This window comes from Engystomops pustulosus, chromosome 3 (assembly GCF_040894005.1).
Source record: "Engystomops pustulosus chromosome 3, aEngPut4.maternal, whole genome shotgun sequence".
Lineage (NCBI taxonomy): Eukaryota > Metazoa > Chordata > Amphibia > Anura > Leptodactylidae > Engystomops > Engystomops pustulosus.
In genome coordinates this window covers 23,447,804-23,467,667 of record NC_092413.1, presented here as the reverse complement: position 1 = coordinate 23,467,667, position 19,864 = coordinate 23,447,804, and the positions used below count along the sequence as shown (strand labels likewise).

The 19,864-nt window shown below is 41.5% G+C and overlaps 1 protein-coding gene across 1 annotated transcript in view; it reads left to right on the top strand.

Moving 5' to 3' along the window:
* The window catches only part of PRKCE (protein kinase C epsilon), a 279,710-nt gene that overhangs the window by 152,796 nt on the left and 107,050 nt on the right, over nt 1–19,864 (top strand). Inside the window, exons 3-9 of the mRNA XM_072140293.1 lie at nt 4,687–4,846; nt 7,292–7,326; nt 9,671–9,756; nt 12,474–12,603; nt 15,027–15,169; nt 16,730–16,826; nt 18,905–19,119. Coding sequence (XP_071996394.1) covers nt 4,687–4,846; nt 7,292–7,326; nt 9,671–9,756; nt 12,474–12,603; nt 15,027–15,169; nt 16,730–16,826; nt 18,905–19,119 — 866 coding nt within the window. The remainder of the gene's footprint in view (nt 1–4,686; nt 4,847–7,291; nt 7,327–9,670; nt 9,757–12,473; nt 12,604–15,026; nt 15,170–16,729; nt 16,827–18,904; nt 19,120–19,864) is intronic.

Genomic DNA, 19,864 nt, shown 5'->3' with positions numbered 1-19,864 from the left:
GAAACCAGTCATAGGGGGAGATTTTTCAAGTTTCTGAGGTAAAACTGTTCTAGTTGCCCATGGAAACCAATCAGAGCTCAGCTTTAACTTTATAAACAGCTGTGGGAAAGTGAAAGCTGAGCCGTGATTGGTTGCCATGGGAAACTAGAACACTTCTGCTTGAAAAGACTTATGATAAATCTCCCCCATAGTTTTCATTTCTTAATGTGTTTCTTAAAAATTAAATCTGTGCTGTGAACAGGTTTCTATGAGGGACAACAGCTACCTCACTGTCCCTTACTTTGTTGATTTTTTAAAGAGAAGTAATCTGTATATAGTCTAAGAAACAGCAAAGAAAGCTGGGGTCACATACAGGTAAAATCCAAAAATCTTTATTTATTGATCATAATGGAAATCTACCATTTGTTTGATGCATTATGAACCAAACATGCCTTGAGAATGCTGTAGCTGCACTGATGCAGAAACATACCTTGCTTAATCCCTGCACTGAGTGGTTTTCCTGAAAAAAACAATTATAAAATTGTGATAATGAAGCTCTATGCCTGCCTCAGAGAATGTTGTTATCACTGGGTTGTGCCTGACAGGCAGAAGTAATCAATCGCTGCACCATCCTCCAGCTGCTGTGTGTAAGTCATCCAGCTCAGGTTGATTAGTCCTGTCTGGACAGTTCAGGAAACTCCATATAATGTTTATGAACGTCAGCCAGTACGCAACCCAGCTTTCCCATGGTCCTAAATTTTTTTAATTGTTTATTCAGCAAAACCACTCAGCTCAGTGATTAAACAAGATATGTTTCTGCATCAGTGTATCTACAGCCTTCTCAAGGTATGTTTGGTTCATAATCCATAAAATCGAATGGTAGATTTCCGTTAATGTTGTATCTTAGCCCTGGAATCCCCTTTCAAGCCCCTGGTACAGGTGGCTGCAGCCCTGGACCCAAATAAGATTTTAGCTGTTCTGTACTTTTTGTGTTGTATTACTTGTATATTTCTGCTGATCTCCCTATTGCCGGGATAGATTATTAATGTTCGCTTCCGTGTTTTCTTCAAAGTACATGGAGAACTCATCTAATAAGAAGGATTGCAGGAAGGAATGGGGCTTTATTGGGAAAAAGGATGAACTCTGGGAAATTAATTTAGTATTCATTTAACATAGAGTAATTTTTTTTCATTATTATTATTCCAGTAATTGCAGATATGTTCATAGAATTCCAGAACATGTCATAGCTGCTGCTTTGTTCTCAATTTCTCATCATATTTTATTCATAGTGGACGTTTTTATAGTGTTTTAGGGGATTTCTTTTGTCATGTTTGAGCGCCCTCTGCTGGTGATTCTTAATTATAACATTAAAGGGTTGGAACCTTAAGGTATTTTCCGCAGTAGAGTTGTGGCCGTAATGTATGCAGGGTATTGCAGGTTTAATATTCTTTGTTTTCCTAAAAAATGTCAAAAATAGGAATTTTATCAGCAGTTCTGGATGGGATTCTTCATTTTTTTTTTTTTTTTGCAGAATCCAAAATATTTGGAATGGATCCATTTAGAAATTAGAAATAGAAATTTTTTTATTTTTAGATATAACTGATTTAGTTTTGAGACAGTATTTGTGATATTGCTTAAAGGGATCTCATGGCCTATTTTGGGTGTGATTTTGCTTAAAGGGATTGTCTCTCGCCCCCAATTTTGGTTGTGATTTTGCTTAAAGGGGTTGTCTCATGGCCTATTTTGGTTGATTGATGACATATTTGGGGTCCCCTTCATAGGACCCCCTTCATTTTCCTGCAGTAATGACTTTTTCAGATACATTTGTGCTATGAAAGTGTCAACCTACATTCATAATGGTATGATTTTGTATGTAAATTAGAGGGCAAGTTTTCGTTGGACATTGCCTTGTTAGGGAAGTGTCTTGGAATCAAAATTCCCACCCCATCCAATGAAAGGAGGGTGATCTGTAGTAACCTGGTGTGACCACTTCACAGAGAACGGCGCTGTCTACTTCCTGTTCCATTCCCTGTTTATCAGCTGCAGTGAACAGCTAATCTGTGGGGGTGCTGGGTATTGGCCCCCATCAAAGGAGCTATAAATATGTAATATTTAAAGATATAGATGAGTGACTCTATTCATTGGTTTGTAGGTTTGAAATGAATTTGCCATTTTCAGTCAACAAATCAAATCTAAATCATGGGAAGAACAGTGCAAGCATCTGTGTCTGAGCTGCAATACTATAAATTGCCATATACAAAAGTGGCGCTGTTTGGAAAAGCAGATCTATTTTCCTTATCTCAAATAACCCACTGATGGCTAAAATTATCTGTACTCTTAAATGGGGGTTTTCCAGGAATTCCAAGAAATCCTTTAGGAGCTGGGGCAATAAAAAGAATAGATTTTACCCTTGTTCTTACATCCAGTGTTGAGCCACAAGTATTGGGGGTCACATGACCTTTAACCTTTCTGTTGCCTTTTTTGGGCAACAAGACTTAATTACCTCTTAGGTCACAAGTGACAAGAGCGGTCCAAGGAGGTCATTGATTGGTCAAAGTGGGTCATGTGACCAGTAGTGGAATATAATATAGGCGCTTTGGGCAGTCGCCTGGGGCCCGTGTCTTCTAAGGGGCCACCCAAACCAACCTTCCCAATTTTATACTCAGCAGGACCTTCACCCATGAAATCCTGGTACATATATTTTCCTGCTCTCAATTCACATATACACAAGAGCCATTTCAGGACCTTTGAAGGTCCTTCAAAGGTCCTGAACCCGCAAATTGACGTATCCTCCATTCCCCAAGAAGCTGATTCTACTAAATATGAAGAAAGTGATTCCAGACTTGTCTATAATATTCCTACATCCCAGGGCGCATGGTGGTCTTAATCCCCCCTTACCTGTATCCCCTGAAACTTCTGGTTGAGCGGAGCTGTTGAACACATGAAGTACCAGCTCAATGTGGGAACCAAGAGACAGAGAAGGGTAAGTACACTTTCTATTTTTTTTTCCATCCTGGCCCCCATGGGTTTTCCAGAATCTATGGAAACCCCCTTTAAGCTGTGTATTTTGTCTCCATTATCCTTCCCTCTTATCCTATATTGGAATGACCCTTCTGTACGAGGACAACTTGATCTGTTTCACAAAGTTTGTGAACCTGCAATCCTTCTAGTGTGACGGCTGCTAATGATATTACGTTGGGGCTGGTTTCTCAGACTTCCTTATGTCAGAGTTTTATGACTTCGTATTACGAGCGCTCGCTTCTAGTCTCGGATGACTTCTAATGTCAGCGGAGTTCTTCAGCCGCAGGATTTATGGAGGGACTTTACGGACGATATCCACACAGAGGGTCTAGTTCTTCTTAATTGTAGATTTTTTTTTTTCCTCTTTAAGAAGTTTCTGCACGGAGGTCGGATAGATGGGATGTCACGGATTTTAGCCCTCATTAAAATCATACATTGACCTTGGGGATCTGCTTCATGCACATTGGGTTTTCTGCCCCGCTGATTATTATTGTAAATGATCAATATACCCAGAGACATATAACTGAATCTGACATAATGTTCCCTGCAGCGACCTGCCCTTGTACAGTAAGGACAGAGGCTGCAGATAGAGGAACGTGCCAAATCCTCTTAAAGGGGAACTCCTAACTTCATTGCAGTGTTATTTTTCCTGCAGTATGAATTGTTACGTGAAAATGTTGAGATAAAATTACTATTAATAGAATGGATAGTAGATATCCAACATCCCCACCGGTGCTATAGCATGCAGGGGCAGCAGGTACTAGAACCCGGAGTGGCTGGCTGTTTGGTGGCTTAGCCACAGTTGTCACAGAAGCCTTTGGTATTGTTGTAGGCCTCATACACACCTGCCTGGGCTGGTAGGTCAGAAGCAAGAAGATGGAGAAGGTATCCACCTGGTGCACTCCCGGTATAGGTGTCACTGACAGATGTTATGTGAGAGGTCAGGGACACAGAGAGTGAAGCTGAGATGTTTAAAACAACTTAGAACAACACCCCATAATGCCTTCTGTTCAGAGGCTGGCACGGCTGTGGATTGGCTGTCTTAGCACCGATGGCTTGCACAATGAGCACCGATGGCTTGCTGGAACGTGCACTGGTCAGCTTCGTTGGGAAGATCTCATATGGGGCCAGATGGGCTCTGCTGCAACAGCAATGCGGCAATCAGCATACAGTTTGACAGGGTGTTCACAGCACAAATCTTAAGACCCAGAGCTCTAGACAGACCCTATAGATATAGGTCTGATCTGTCTACACACCCAGCTCCTAGCAATTAATTAGACTGGAAGTTTGCAGGAATATAAATAATGTAACATTCATACTGTAAATATTCACTAACCTTTACAGGCTGCAAACAGTAGTCATATAGATAACAGTCCCACTAGCCCCACGCTAGAAAACTGGTGCACAAGCCCTAATAAGTCCCGCCTTGGTGTCTATCTTTCCAGTTCCAAATCTGTATGTCCTTGGTAACAGACTACAAACAAGTAGTCAAACATGTAGTCAGATCCTGCAGTCACACTCTGTTATCTCTGTCCTCTTCTTTTAGAGTGTACACTTTACAGGTATGGTATGACTGTAGGATAACATTGGATGGTAAATAATTGTTTGAATATTAGATGTGTTATTGTTATTACTATGTACAATTTGACATTTGTGTTAATTTTACTTTTATTTCTTTTTTTTCAGCTCCCAAAGAAAATGAAGAACGAGTATTTAGAGAGCGAGTGGGGCCCAGGAAGAGGCAGGGAGCTGTGCGACGTAGGGTTCATCAAGTAAACGGGCACAAGTTTATGGCAACTTACCTTAGACAACCTACGTATTGTTCACACTGCCGAGATTTTATATGGTAAGTGTGTTATATCTTTGTAGCTATAGTAACAGTCCATCCCCCTCTGGATAATACAGTATTTTGCCCCTTCTTCTTTATTCTACTTATAATGTATATATCTTTTTATGCACTTTTTAAAGGAAATCTACCACTAGGATGAAGGATTGTAAACCCAGTACACTGACATACTGATATGTGCTTCCTCTGGCAGGATCTGCTCTTCTTCAAGCTTCGTATGCCATTGTTTTTAAGAAAAAAGGCTTAACAAATTATGCTAATGAGCCTTAGGGGCTCCGAGCTCCATTACAATCCAATCCCCAGATGTTATCTGTATCCTGTTTAGTTGTTATTTTTTCTTTCATTTTTACATATGTAAATATATACGAGGCCTAAAGAAAGTACAACCTGTTCTGTTAAAAATAAGACCTCGTATGTCATCCTTTAGAAAAAAAATGATGGCTTCCAAAATTCAAAAAGGAAAAATTCAAAAATGATTCTTATCCTCAAGGCTTGAAGCCTGATTGCTGTTTAAAGGAAATTAAAATCCATCATGATAAACCACTTGCTCATAGATCCAGGCACCAGGACTGTAATAATCTTCTAATATGTGTTATTCATGACCTCCTTCCTTCGAGAGAGGTGGTCACACATGTGCAGTACTACCCATTTAAAGGATGAATATTATTTTAAGTTGTTACTTAAATGTAACCTGTCAGTGGACTTTGGATCACTATTTAGTAAGCATACCTCCATTTATGGCCTCATTTCCGATATTCCAGGTGGTCAAAGAGGCAGGGATCTGGTGACTTGAGTACATTTTGGATGCCTGGTCCATGCGCACCTCTCTTTCCTGTGCATGTTCTCAACTTTGGGCTCATGCTCAGTGATGGTTGGTTGTACTGACCATGGTTTCATTATTGACAGTCTCTGGACCACAGCCACCTTTACCACCAGGAATTTTGGAAACCTGATGTTAAGACACTGGGGGTCCGGTGACTTAAATCCGCTTTGGACCTTCAGCGCATGCACACTGAGAATAGTGAGGCTGAGGTGTGTAAGCCTTGGACTTGAGTTGAGCAGGCCCAAACTTTAACTTCATTGTTCGAGTCGCTCCACCTAATCTGGGCATAACTCTGATTGGCCAAGGGTGTCCACCTGGCCAATCACAGCCATACCCAGTTGCCTGGGGGCGTAAATCTCTGGGATTGGCTCCAGCATATCACACAGCATGTCTAGGTCAGGCAGAGCGACCTGAACACTGAACAATAAATAAAACCCAATGTTTGAGAATGGGAAATTTACTGTTCTACTCTATTATAGTAATAAATCCTAATAAAATCAATCATACACAATGCCCTGCGCATAAAGGTCTAACAAATCTTCTTACTGTACTGTCCCTTTAAGACCTTTCTCTTCATTGTGTCCTATAAATAAATAAGTCTCAGCATTTCCTTTTTTGTAAACTGACATGAAGGAAAGAAGGGTCACCCCATTGTCTGCGCTTCTAGTGCTGTATGTTTCCTCTCGGTAGCTCGGATCAGGACCCGGAAAGGGGTGCAAGTGCCTAAGGGCAATGGGGTCTTCTAGAAAACATCCCTTCCAGCACTTCTAGCAAATCTGCTTGTTACATATAGGATATTTTATCCACATTTTTTGGGTTTCCTGATTCTGATGATTCATTATTTTTGTTTGCAGAAGCCGAAAATCCACGACTGTTCTATACATCTGTTTCCTACCAAGTATAATCCAGACATGTGGTTCTGGGTAGTAAATATTGAGGGGTGTTTCCAGTGAACGTCTGTTTTAGTAAATATGTGCGTTAGAATTATGTGTTTTCTGTTCCCTTGTTATTCCTCCCGGAATAACTCCTCCTCCCTTCCCTTTCACAAGCAATCAGTTCTGTAAGTTAGAATCTCTACTGTCAAATGGGTGGTCCTGGGCAGGAGCAGACATCCTGGCACCACCCACCTGACATTATAGAGTCTAGTGCTTAAGCTTATGACCCTGATGGAACGGTGAGGACTAGGAAAAAAAATTGTGACAAAAAAGTTACATCTATTTGAGCCAATGTTTCGATGTTTTCCGATTGTTTTTTATTCCCTTAAAGGAAATCTACCACCGGATTTAACCTCTACAAAGCACCTCCCTCCCTTCCCCTCCCGATGATGTGAGGAAGTGGGCATAGGATGAGGATGGCAGTTTTCTGACATATAAGCCCTGAAATAGTCACAATTCCTGGCACACGGCCAGGAATTGTGACTATTCACTCCCTTACACCAACTCCACTCCAAGTGTAGGTAGCAGGGTGTGAAGGGGGCCGTGCGTGGTGGGGGAGTGTTACTGCCCCATGTCTGGGCACTACCTATAGTCAGAACATCTTGTTTTATCTCTTGCATATGAAAGTTTTGTTGTTTTTGGTGTGATTATTGGAGATTACCGTTATAAATTTCTTATTATTTACAGGGGCGTTATAGGGAAACAGGGTTACCAATGTCAAGGTAAGAATACATCTATCTATCTAATATCTATCTATCTATCTATCTATCTATCTATCTATCTATCTAATATCTATCTATCTATCTATCTATCTATCTAATATCTATCTATCTATCTATCTATCTATCTATCTATCTATCTATCTAATATCTATCTATCTATCTATCTAATATCTATCTATCTATCTATCTATCTATCTATCTATCTACCTATATATCATCTATTTATCTATCTCATATCTATCTATGTATCATCTATCTATCTATCTATCTATCTATCTATATATCTATCTATTTATCATTTCATATCTAATATGTATCTACATCTCTCTAACATGTATCTATCTATCTATCTCATATCTATCTATCTCATCTCTATCTATGTATTTATTATCTATCTATCTATCTATCTATTTCATATCTATCTATCTATCTATCTATCTATCTATCTATCTATCTATCATCTATCTAATATCTATCTACCATTCTATTTATCATTTCATATTTAAATATGTCTATGTAATACCTATCTAACATTTAACTACATCTCTCTATTGTGTATCTATCTATCTCTTATCTATCTATTTATCAATTCTCTATCAATCATCATGTAACTATATCTATTCCATATCTGATAATCTATCTATGTATCTATCTGTCCCATGTAAAGTGTAAGAATAGGGAGTTGCTGGGAAATTATCTCATCTCTGTAAACTTGTTCTGGTTTGAGACAAGAACAGGGTGGAAAATGTTTGTGTCTGCCAGTTTTTATTTCTCATGCTCCGTATTGGGTATCTTATCTCCACCCGCTCTGCTCCGGCTGTGGTCTTTTTCTTTTTCTGCATGTGTTTTTATCTGTGTAGTATGAATGATTGCCTGTCATAGCTGTAAGGTATATTCACCAGCACTGCCTGAGATCTCATATACATTTATTACATCCACTTCATGTTCTTCCTAGAATTCGCTATTTTATGTCAACTCTCACCCATTTACCTGTATATAAAAAAATCCCCTTTAAATGCATATGCAAATGAGGTGAGAAGAGTCATTTTTTTCCTGACATGCATCACATTTAGAGGATGCAGGGGGTCACTTTAGACGCTCCTATCTTTAGTTATATAGCACCTAGAACCATGGTGTCATGATCTCATCTTTCATATCTCATCAGGTTTCTGCTTCTACAGAACCACAGTTACAGACAGATAAGGATCCAGTTCCCGCCTATTCCTTTAACTGCCTGTACCTCTGGTTCTATGGATCCAAAGATAGAACCAAATATATGAAGTGACTCTCCTCCTGAAAAATATAAACCTGACTCTTCTTCCACATGACTCCTCTCTGCTCATTTTCATATTACTTTGGAGGGGATTTTTTAAATAGGTAAATGGACAGGGTTTACTATAAAATACAGAGTTGTGGAAAGGATATCTCACACCCTACTCAAAGGCTGTAAATCTGATGACACAGTCTCTTAAAGAGGACCTTTCACCACCTCAAGCATGTGGAGATGAACATAGCTGTTGTAGGGGCTGCTACAGAGATTCAGGGGCACTTTGCATTTTCTTTCTAGCCCCTACGGTTACTGAGATATCAGTATAGATATCTGACCATTATAATCCTCTCCACTGTCAGAGAGAAGGAGCTGGAGCAGAGGAGGGGGCGTGTGTTATCATAATCTTCTGCTCATTAGAGAAGATTAGCATAGCACATGCTCCCTCCCAGTTCCTTCTCGCTGACAATGAAAAGGGTTACAATGGTCAGATACTGGGACTGATATCTCTGCAACCGTGGGGGCTAGAAAGAAAATTCAAAATTCCCCTAAATCTGTGTAGCAGCCCCTACAAATTGGTATGTTCGTCTCCATGTGTGTGAGGTGCTTAAAGGATATATATCCCTTTAAGGATATATATTTTTTCATTAATACTATCCTGCATTGAGTTTGTGTAGGACCATTTGGGACACTTCTTCACTAAGCACTTGTTAGTAGTTTAGTCTCCTAAATAGTCCTAATAAGTTTTCTTTAAAGTGTATTTCAATCTTGAACAGGTATGGTGTATCTTAAAATGATGGCCGTCTCGTGGCCGTAGTGAAGGAAAAAATGGCTTCACATCCACTTGTATAGAAGTCCAAAAAATAGCTGCAATGTTCAGAACTCCCATACAAGTTAATGGAAAGAAACTTGCATTCCTTATACCAAACTTGGTAGAGGAGCCAAGTTCTCTGGATAGGTGCAAGTCCCATAGATGCATTGTGTATATGTACCATGAATGAGAATATAGACAGAACCTATATAGATGGTGACATCTTGCTCCTGGAGATCATGACTATCTTCCTCCCTGTTTTATAGTTTGCACTTGCGTAGTTCACAAGAGATGCCACGAGCTTATAATAACGAAGTGTGCCGGCCTAAAGAAACAGGAAACTCCCGACGAGGTAAATATTTAGATTCCGAATGTTTGAGCTTTTGTTGGAGGATATCTCTGGCCTTACATCTCCTCTATCTTCTGGTCAATCATTGTCCTGTTTCATCTATTGTGTGTGTATATGACGGTGGTAAAAACAAGAAACAAGTCACTACTTACTTTGACCAGAGCATGTATGATGCCAAAATGTACAATTGTATCTTTACCCCAGGGTGGACGTGTCCAGGTATGTGTGTAACAAGATGAGCAACGTTCCAAAGCAACATGATTTTGTCACAAGATGACTGATCCTATTCTCTGTGTCAGAATGGCGAACCAATGAATGTTTTATGAGTTTCATCCAAAAATCCTACTTATCCTTCTCTGGTTCCCAAGTCACTCTAATACTTCAGGTTTTTGGCCCTCTGGAAGTGTTGAGCCAATGGGTGGAGTCAACACAGGACAGCAAAACAAGTGAATTCCCATGATTAGAATTCCCTGTGGTCAGAGAAAGTGACATCCTGTGGTCAGAGGAAGTGTCTACCCACAGTCAGAGGAAGTTACTTGATGTGGACTGAGGTAGTGACTTCCCATAGTCAGAGGAAGTAGCATTCCTTGGTCAAAGAAGTGACGACCTGTGGTCAGAGGAAGTGACATCCTGTAGCAAGAAGTAGTGACTTCCTGTACACAGAGGAAGTGGCGCCCTGTGGTCAGAGAAAGTGACATCCTGTGGTGCGAGGAAATGTCTTCCCATAGTCAGGGGAAGTTACTTCATATGGTCTGAGGTAGTGACTTCCCATTGTGAAATGTACTGACATTCTGTGGGCAGAGAAGTGACTCCCCATGGTCAGAAGAAGTATGTTTCCATAGTCAGAGGAAGTGGGGTTCCTTGGTCAGAAGAAGTGACTAACTGCGCACAGAGGAAGTGCTGTCCTGTGGTGAGAGGAATTGATTTCCTGTGCTCAGAGGAAGTGCTATCCTGTGGTCAGAAGAAGTGATTTCCTGTGCTCAGAGGAAGTGCTATCCTGTGGTGAGAGGAATAGATTTCCTGTGCTCAGAGGAAGTGCTATCCTTTGGTGAGAGGAATTGATTTCCTGTGCTCAGAGGAAGTGCTATCCTGTGGTGAGAGGAATTGATTTCCTGTGCTCAGAGGAAGTGCTATCCTGTGGTGAGAGGAATTGATTTCCTGTGCTCAGAGGAAGTGCTATCCTGTGGTCAGAAGAAGTGATTTCCTGTGCTCAGAGGAAGTGCTGTCCTGTGGTCCAAGAAAGTGACTTCCCATGGTCAGAAGAAGACGAACATGGGCCTTGTGTCAGAAACTGGAAATACCAGAGTGACAAAGGACTTTCTAATATTCCTTTCTTATACTTTTTTAATGGGATAGGTTATCAATATCAAATTCCTGGGGGTCCAAACAACCCGGGGCCAAAATAAGAAGAGAGAGCAGTCCAAGAACAGTGTCATTCGTGTCATTCTCTGTATAGTGGTCAACGTTGGACTAACTAATCTCCTATACAGGCAGTCCCCGGGTTACATACAAGATAGGGTCTGGAGGTTTGTTCTTAAGTTGAATTTGTATGTAAGTCGAAACTGTATATTTTATAATGGAAGTTCTAGGCAATTTTTTTTCTTTTCCCCACTGACTATTGGAGTTTCAAAATTTTTGGTGTAATTGGACCAATAATTATCAATAAAGCTTCATTACAGACACCTTACAGCTGATCATTGCAGTCTGGGACTATAGTAAAGCATTCAGAGAACTTCACAAGAGGTCACAGTGGGCAGAGGGGTCCGTCTGTAACTATGGGTTGTCTGTAAGTCGGGTGTCCTTAAGTAGGGGACCGCCTGTACACTTGAGTAGGAGGGCCAAACACTGTATAGAGAATGGAGCTGGACTTCTGTTATGGGTGGACACATCTGTATCACTCAGGGCAGAAGAGGTTGGTCTTTGTTCCCCCCTCAATTTCCCATATTATTGCCCTTCTTAAAGGACACCATAGCCACCACTTCTTTTGTATGATTCCTTAAGGAAATTAATTTCAACCAAAAAAATTCCAGATATAATTTTTGACTGCAAAATGGAAAACCAAAACCCATTCCTTAAGCAAAATTCTACTTGCAGCCTGAGATTACATTTTTTTTTAAAGGGGTCTTAAAACAGATTAAAGTGACTGTTGGGGGTGTTGACACTGACACCTACCATAATGACTTCTCTATACGCTGTACCATACAGATGAATTGAGAGGCAGCGCACATTTGGAACCATCGCTTGATTTTGGACACTTGAAATCCCAATCTGAAATTTTTTCCCTCTTCTGTGTATAAGGCAAAAAAAAATTAATTTGCGGTGCAGCCCCCTTTGCACAATGCAATATTGTGTGCTCTATAAAGCCATAAGTTGACAGGGGTGGCGCTGTTTATAAAGTGAATCAGTTTTGATGTACAACTAAAATTAACATACAGGTGGGTCAGTTGCGCACATGAAAAAAAAAATATTTTTTGCATAATTGTAGAAACAATGTGGGAGCATAAGAGATTATATCTGTCAAGTAAGTTCTAGTGAGGTCACCTGGCAGATCTGTGTGGACTGCAGACGTGAAATCCATCTTTCGCTTATCGCCTAGCGGCACGGATCGTTCTGTCCTGTCTCATATCACTGCTGTGCGGATGTTGTATCCTTCAGATGTGTCTTGGGGAGATGATATTTGTGAGACATTGATACATGTGATCCCTCTCTTCTCTCCGCAGGTCGGATCGCAACGTTTTAGTGTCAATATGCCTCACAAGTTTAGCATCCACAACTACAAAGTTCCCACGTTTTGCGATCACTGTGGTTCGTTACTATGGGGTCTCATGAGGCAAGGTTTACAATGCAAAGGTGAGAATAGAGACCTTGTTGCTACTCAAGTCTTGAGTAGCGGTCGTCGGCTAGAACCATGACCCCACCAATGGGGTTTCCGCTTGATAAAATATTAAAATTCTGTCTTCAATCACACAATATCTAACAAGTTTTCAGTTAAAAGTATACTCCTCTGTGTAGATGCATTTACATAATTGTTATGGCGCCACCTGGTGTTCATTTTCTCCGCTGTTATAGTGTCCATCCAATGTGTCCAGTGTGTCCAAACACCAGGTCAGGATAGGATTTCCCCTGTAGCTAGGTTTGCACAGCACTGGGGAAACAAAGAATTACACAATGATCAATAAAATCAGCATATATGGAGGTGTAGAGTCCTCTCAAAAGTGTGAAGAACTTGTATTGATGATCTGTCTTTAGGATTGGTAATTGATATCAGATTGGGTCAGACTCCCCCTATTTATAATCTTCTTAAAGGAGTTCTCTTTAATGAATGGGGTTGAGCTTCCATACAAGACAGAAGCAAGTAGTCAGACATCCCCGCTAATGAGCTAATGATAGGCCGCCAATCCAAAAGGCTGACAAAAAATTTAAATTATCTGCAGACCTGATATATATTATCAGAACAACCCCATTGGGTGATCCATAAAATATTGATATTTTATCAGAATTTACAATGTATTTGTTTTCTATCTTTTAACCTTTGGTGTCCAAAGTGTATATATATGTGTGTCACTTGTGTGGCCACTTTATTAGGTACACCATGCTAGTAACGGGTTGGACCCCCTTTTGCCTTCAGAACTGCCTCAATTCTTCGTGGCATAGATTCAACAAGGTGCTGGAAGCTCCTCAGAGATTTTGGTCCATATTGACATGATGGCATCACACAGTTGCCGCAGATTTGTCGGCTGCACATCCATGATGCGAATCTCCCGTTCCACCACATCCCAAAGATGCTCTATTGGATTGAGATCTGGTGACTGTGGAGGCCATTTGAGTCCAGTGACCTCATTGTCATGTTCAAGAAACCAGTCTGAGATGATTCCAGCTTTATGACATGGCGCATTATCCTGCTGAAAGTAGCCATCAGATGTTACAGGGTACATTGTGCTCATAAAGGGATGGACATGGTCAGCAACAATACTCAGGTAGGCTGTGGCGTTGTAACGATGCTCAATTGGTACCAAGGGGCCCAAAGAGTGCCAAGAAAATATTCCCCACACCATGACACCACCACCACCAGCCTGAACCGTTGATACAAGGCAGGATGGATCCATGCTTTCATGTTGTTGACGCCAAATTCTGACCCTACCATCCGAATGTCGCAGCAGAAATCGAGACTCATCAGACCAGGCAACGTTTTTCCAATCTTCTACTGTCCAATTTCGATGAGCTTGTGCAAATTGTAGCCTCAGTTTCCTGTTCTTAGCTGAAAGGAGTGGCACCCGGTGTGGTCTTCTGCTGCTGTAGCCCATCTGCCTCAAAGTTCGACGTACTGTGCGTTCAGAGATGCTCTTCTGCCTACCTTGGTTGTAACGGGTGGCGATTTGAGTCACTGTTGCCTTTCTATCAGCTGGAACCAGTCTGCTCATTCTCCTCTGACCTCTGGCATCAACAAGGCATTTCCGCCCACAGAACTGCCGCTCACTGGATGTTTTTTCTTTTTCGGACCATTCTCTGTAAACCCTAGAGATGGTTGTGCGTGAAAATCCCAGTAGATCAGCAGTTTCTGAAATACTCAGACCAGCCCTTCTGGCACCAACAACCATGCCACGTTCAAAGGCATCAAATCACCTTTCTTCCCCATACTGATGCTCGGGAGAACTGCAGGAGATTGTCTTGACCATGTCTACATGCCTAAATGCACTGAGTTGCCGCCATGTGATTGGCTGATTAGAAATTAAGTGTTAACGAGCAGTTGGACAGGTGTACCTAATAAAGTGGCCGGTGAGTGTATATATATATATATATGTGTGTGTGTATATATATATATATATATATATATATATATATATATATATATATAAAATATAAATGGAGAATGACTGGATGCGATGATTGGTCACTAGAGGGCGATGTGCTCATAGATTTGGTGCAGTTTTGTTAAATTCCACTTTGTTATCTTCCCATAGAAGTTTATTTTTTCCCAAAAATGTAAGCTACCCTATGTGGGGTCTAGTTATCTCTCCTATTTTATAGAAGTAGCAGGCACTTTTGTTCCATTTAGCTACGCAAATTCCAAATTACCAGTATCAAAATCCATCACTTTTTTGATATACAAATACGGATTTGGAGCCGGGCACATCACACATAACTCTAGATTGCACTGAGACTCCTATAATGACGTTCTGTGAGCTTGGAGGATATAAATTACAGGAGACTTTGGGTTGAGCTCTTGTCCAGTATATTGTATTCTAATCCTTCTTTTTATCATTATTCCCCAGTTTGTAAAATGAACGTTCATAGACGCTGTGAATCTAATGTAGCACCAAACTGTGGAGTGGATTCTCGAGGTATAGCGAAAGTACTGGCCGACCTGGGAGTCACACCCGATAAAATCACAGCTGCCGGCCAGAGGAGGAAAAAGGTAACACTTATGTTTTATATGTATGGATGAGGCAGTACAGATATATGGGGGCAGAGGCCCTATGTCAGAAATATCATGTTCTATATACTGGGTTAAGACACCTCAAGGTCGCCCTCTGTTTTACTAGGCAGATATGACAATTATTGTTATAGTAAAATCCCTTTAATCTGGAATCAATTGGACCTGACAGGTGACAGATCAAACTAAAAGGAAAGATTAAGTTTAAGAAAAAGTTAAAGGAAATCAACCACATGGATTTAGTGGTTTTAGCCCAAGCATGCATATGCCCCCCTGAAACAGGATGCATTGTTAATTTAGCTGTTAATGCCTCATTTTTTGTGAAAATTAACTTTTCAATATATGCAAATGAGCCTCAGGGGCTCCCGTGAACATCACAGCCCCTTTTGGGTCCACTAGCTTCTAATTCTTCACACCTTCCGGTGGTGCTTATGTCCCCTTCTCCATTCCTTCCTCTTCCAGGAGGCACTGACATGCACAGGAGCCCCTGTGGCTCATTTACATGTTTTTAAACATACATTTTTCATGAAAAATAAGCCAGATAAATGAAGAACGGCTCAAGTTTCAGGCGGAACATGCCAGTGGGTATGTGTGCATGGGTTAAAACCACTAAATCCATGTTGTAGATTTATTTGAAAGTTTTTCACCGATTCACAAGATGGGGAGGAGGGTCCTAATAGATAAACAGCGAGGCAGTACATGAGCTGCTAGTTTCTCTGTTCATTTGGGGTACTGCGGACCCCCTGTTCTTGTGAAGGGCAAGTTATCTCTTATCTTGTGGATAGGGGAAACCTTTATGTGGCTAGACAACCACTTTAACCTCTTCCTGACAATGGGATGTAATAGTACTGAACAGGCGGAGGTGACCTACCATTGCATTCAGTACTATTATGTCATGATTCTGGCACTGGCAGAAGCTCCGGGTGTCAGACAGATGTTACTGGGTTAGATATGGGCATTTTGATGCACTCTCTCTTACCCAGTTTTATAGGGAAAAGCGGTCACTGTCAATCAAGTTAGGTGAAACTACCAAGAGAGGGTGCACCGTACTTCATTGTGATGCCCATAGAGGAATGATAACTCATTTACATATAGATTAGAATTCAGATTTCTGCATTCATGTTTATTATGCAGAACACTTCACCTACAAGATGATCAGTCTACATATTGCTCTTTACAGAAGACCATTGCATATCTTAGGTACGGCGGAGGGCGTCATGTATCCCATGAACCTCGGCCAGACTGTAGTCGTGGGGCAGTGACCTGCCAGGCGGTATTACACCCCACTCTGAACCTCACCCCTAATGACGCCTAAATAATCTTGAAATAGTCCTGAAATGAGACGTGGTCAGGCCATATTTATGAATATTTAAATTCCCTCAATTGGGGTATTAATACTCCACCCTTAGGAAAGCAAGCAGAGATCTTGGAACTAGTATTGTACTTGTGTAGATTTTTTTTCTATTTTGGTTTAGCAGTTTTATTACATGTTGGGGATTGCTTATATTTCCCTGTGACTAATATTGTATATATCTCTTATAGTTAAACGCAGGCGCTGAGACTCAACCTCCAGTCCCCGGGGCTCCCACAGTGGAAGATGACAGGTCAAAATCGGCACCAACGTCTCCGTGTGATCAGGGTTCGGGACCTTTATATCTTTTCATAGTGGATATTTCTGACTTTTCTAGATCGTTTGAAAGTGCCGTATGTTTTACTAATGCAGAGTCATTGCACTTCCACCAAGGCTGCAGCCTAATGGCTTGGGGGCAGCCGGATTCCCCTGGTACTTGAGGGGCTGGCTTGAGCACGGCCTTGCGCTCACCTGGTCACCGTCACTTGTTCCAGGTGGAACAGACTTCTTTCACACCTGGCAGGACCGGCAAGTGGATTGCAAGAATAGGGAGAGGCTGCAGTATGGTGGAAATATTTCTCCATGGGGTTCTTCCAGTGTATGCATGTTTTAGCCATCTTCGGGTGTATGGCAGAGGGGAGGCCCACGATGTTAGCAGTAGCCGGAGATCACACGTGGACAAGAGATGCAGAACAGCAACGTACACTTCCTTTATTCCAGAATTTCAACACAGTGATGGTAACAGGCTGAGGTTTAGGTCCTATATTGGCCAATGTCCGAGGTAGCTGGTTGGATGCAGTCTGGTAAAGAAGCTCACAGCCCTATTTAGGTGACTTTAGGGTTGGAGAAGATAGGAGCTGGTTTGGCAGCAATCTTGGGCAGGTTCAGTATGTAGTCAGAGCTGACGTTTGCAGACCTTGTGTCCTCTCACATGGGACCCCCAGACTGTTCCTTCTGGAGTCTCAGACCTCTAGGTGACGTCCATACTAAGGAATTAATACACCATTAAAGGCAATGGATGTATTCCTTTAGAAACCAGTCAGAGTGTAGGATTCAGTTGGCCATACTTCACCTACATGTTATAGATATATAAGTGTAGAAGGCTCATAAGGGACCCGTCCAGCGGGCCATTACATTACTTAATGACCTGAGACTAAGACTGGGCAATTCTGGCAAAAATTAAAATCTCTGGGGGTTTTTTGCAAATGAAAAGTTGATTCTCGATTTTAATCTCGATTTTCTTATGACTGGCCTCCATTTATCTAGCCTTCCCCATTTTTCTCTTGTGTTGCATCTAATCTCTGTTGCCCCTTACATATCACTGTGTCCCCTCATTGTTGCCTCCCACTAAGTGAATCTACTCATCAGTTCATAAATTAAGTAAAAACCATTCGCTATTTTCCCAGCGCCAAATCAAATCCGAATCTTTTCTGCCTCGATTCAGATGAATCCTCCACAATGGCGGCTGCTGCTGTTATTCATCGCAGAACTTGGGGTGAGGGACGGGTGAGGGAAAATGTAAAATTTCACAAATAAATTTTACAAAACATGATCTTTCCATCAAAAATCTGTGTACTAGAGGAACTAGAGGAGGTTATTTACAACTTTCCAGAACGATTTGATCAATGTCAATTTGGACCGATTTAATTCTGACCAGAACTAAATATTTTGAAAGATTTAACAAAGTTTCTGCGAATAGAATCTTGGATGATTCCCTCATCTCTACCCCCACCTATCTTTTTAGGCCCACTTCTCTCTACACCCCCATCTCTAAATTTCTCCACCATTTCTCTGTTCCCCCTACCATTCTCATCTCATTTTGTTTCCCCCCCCTTCCCATTTATCTCTCTGTGCCCCTCATCTTTCTACAGTATGTTGCCCACTAGCTCTGTAAACTAAAACAGGAGAAACTTCCAGAATTAGGAGGGAGAAGTTCCTAACTTCGACATTTGCTCCTCCTAACTCCAATCTTAGCTCCGCCTTATCCTGCTATTAGCTCCGCCCCAGGGGCAGATCAAACGTATAATTTGTAATTATTATAAAAATACGTACCGTATGTTGCTCCCCTGGGCAAAATAATCAAATTAATTTGATTTATCCCACAGCCCTTTTAAGGGTGGTCCTTGCCTGGAGCAGATATTTTAGGACCGCCCACTTGACAGTAGAGAGTATAAGTCACATTTAGGCTAAAAGTTAAAGCACTGATTGGTCAGGAAGTTGGGGGCTAGAGAAAAAATTCCACCTATGCAAGAATTAGTGGAATGACCCCTATGGATGAAGCCAGTGAAGTTCCTCTTTAATTTGTGTTTGTTACTTGGTGGATTTTTTGTGTGAAATTTTACGTTTTTATTTTCTTTTTCATTTAGAAATCAAGGAACTTGAAAATAACATCAGGAAAGCACTTTCATTCGACAACCGAGGAGAAGAGCACAAAGCGGCAGCAACTGCGTCCACGGACAGTCAGCTGACAATAACCGGGGAAAACGGGGAGAACGGGGAGCTCAAAATCCACCAGGCAAAGAGGATAGGTCTGGAGGATTTCAACTTCATCAAAGTGTTAGGGAAAGGCAGTTTTGGAAAGGTGAGAGCTAAAAATGATCAATAATGTCAGAGAGGAGATTAAAGTGATTGTACAGGATGAGAAAAGCAGTGCAGCATTCATACATAAAACAGTGCCACACCTATCCACAGGATGTGTGTGGTATTGCAGCTTAACAGAATTCTCTTAAAGGGGTTGTACCAAGTTAGGAAGTTATCCCCTAACCAAGTGATTAATAATGGAACCACAGGACCCCCAGCAATCCGAAGAAAGAAGGGTCCTGTTTTTACCAATTGGTAGAACGCAGGAAGAGCAAGTGTCCTGCTGCTCCATTTAATACTATGGGAGTGTGATACTGATGAGCACAGCGCTCTAGTATCTCCAGCATTCCCATTCACTGTCTTTGAGAGTGCCGGGATACCAGAGCGCTGTGCCCTGTCATTTTCAACACACCCTGAGTATTCAGTGGAGCAGCAGGGCACGTGCTCCACCACTTGCAACCCCCATTACGGAGAACAGGACCTCAATTATCCGGATCACTGGGGGTCCCGGTCTTGTGACTGGTGGTGGAAAGCAATCAGCTTGTCATCCCCTATCCACTTCCTATTATGGTACAACCTATTTAAACGGAGCTGAGTTGCAATACCAGACATGGACACGTGTGGCGGTGTTGGTGGAAGAAAGCAGCCATGGTCTTTTAGGCCGGCGGCACACAAGGCGTTTTGAACCCGTTTTTGGGCCGTTTTCAAGCAGTCCTTTAAAAAACGCATGCGTTTTTGACCCGTTT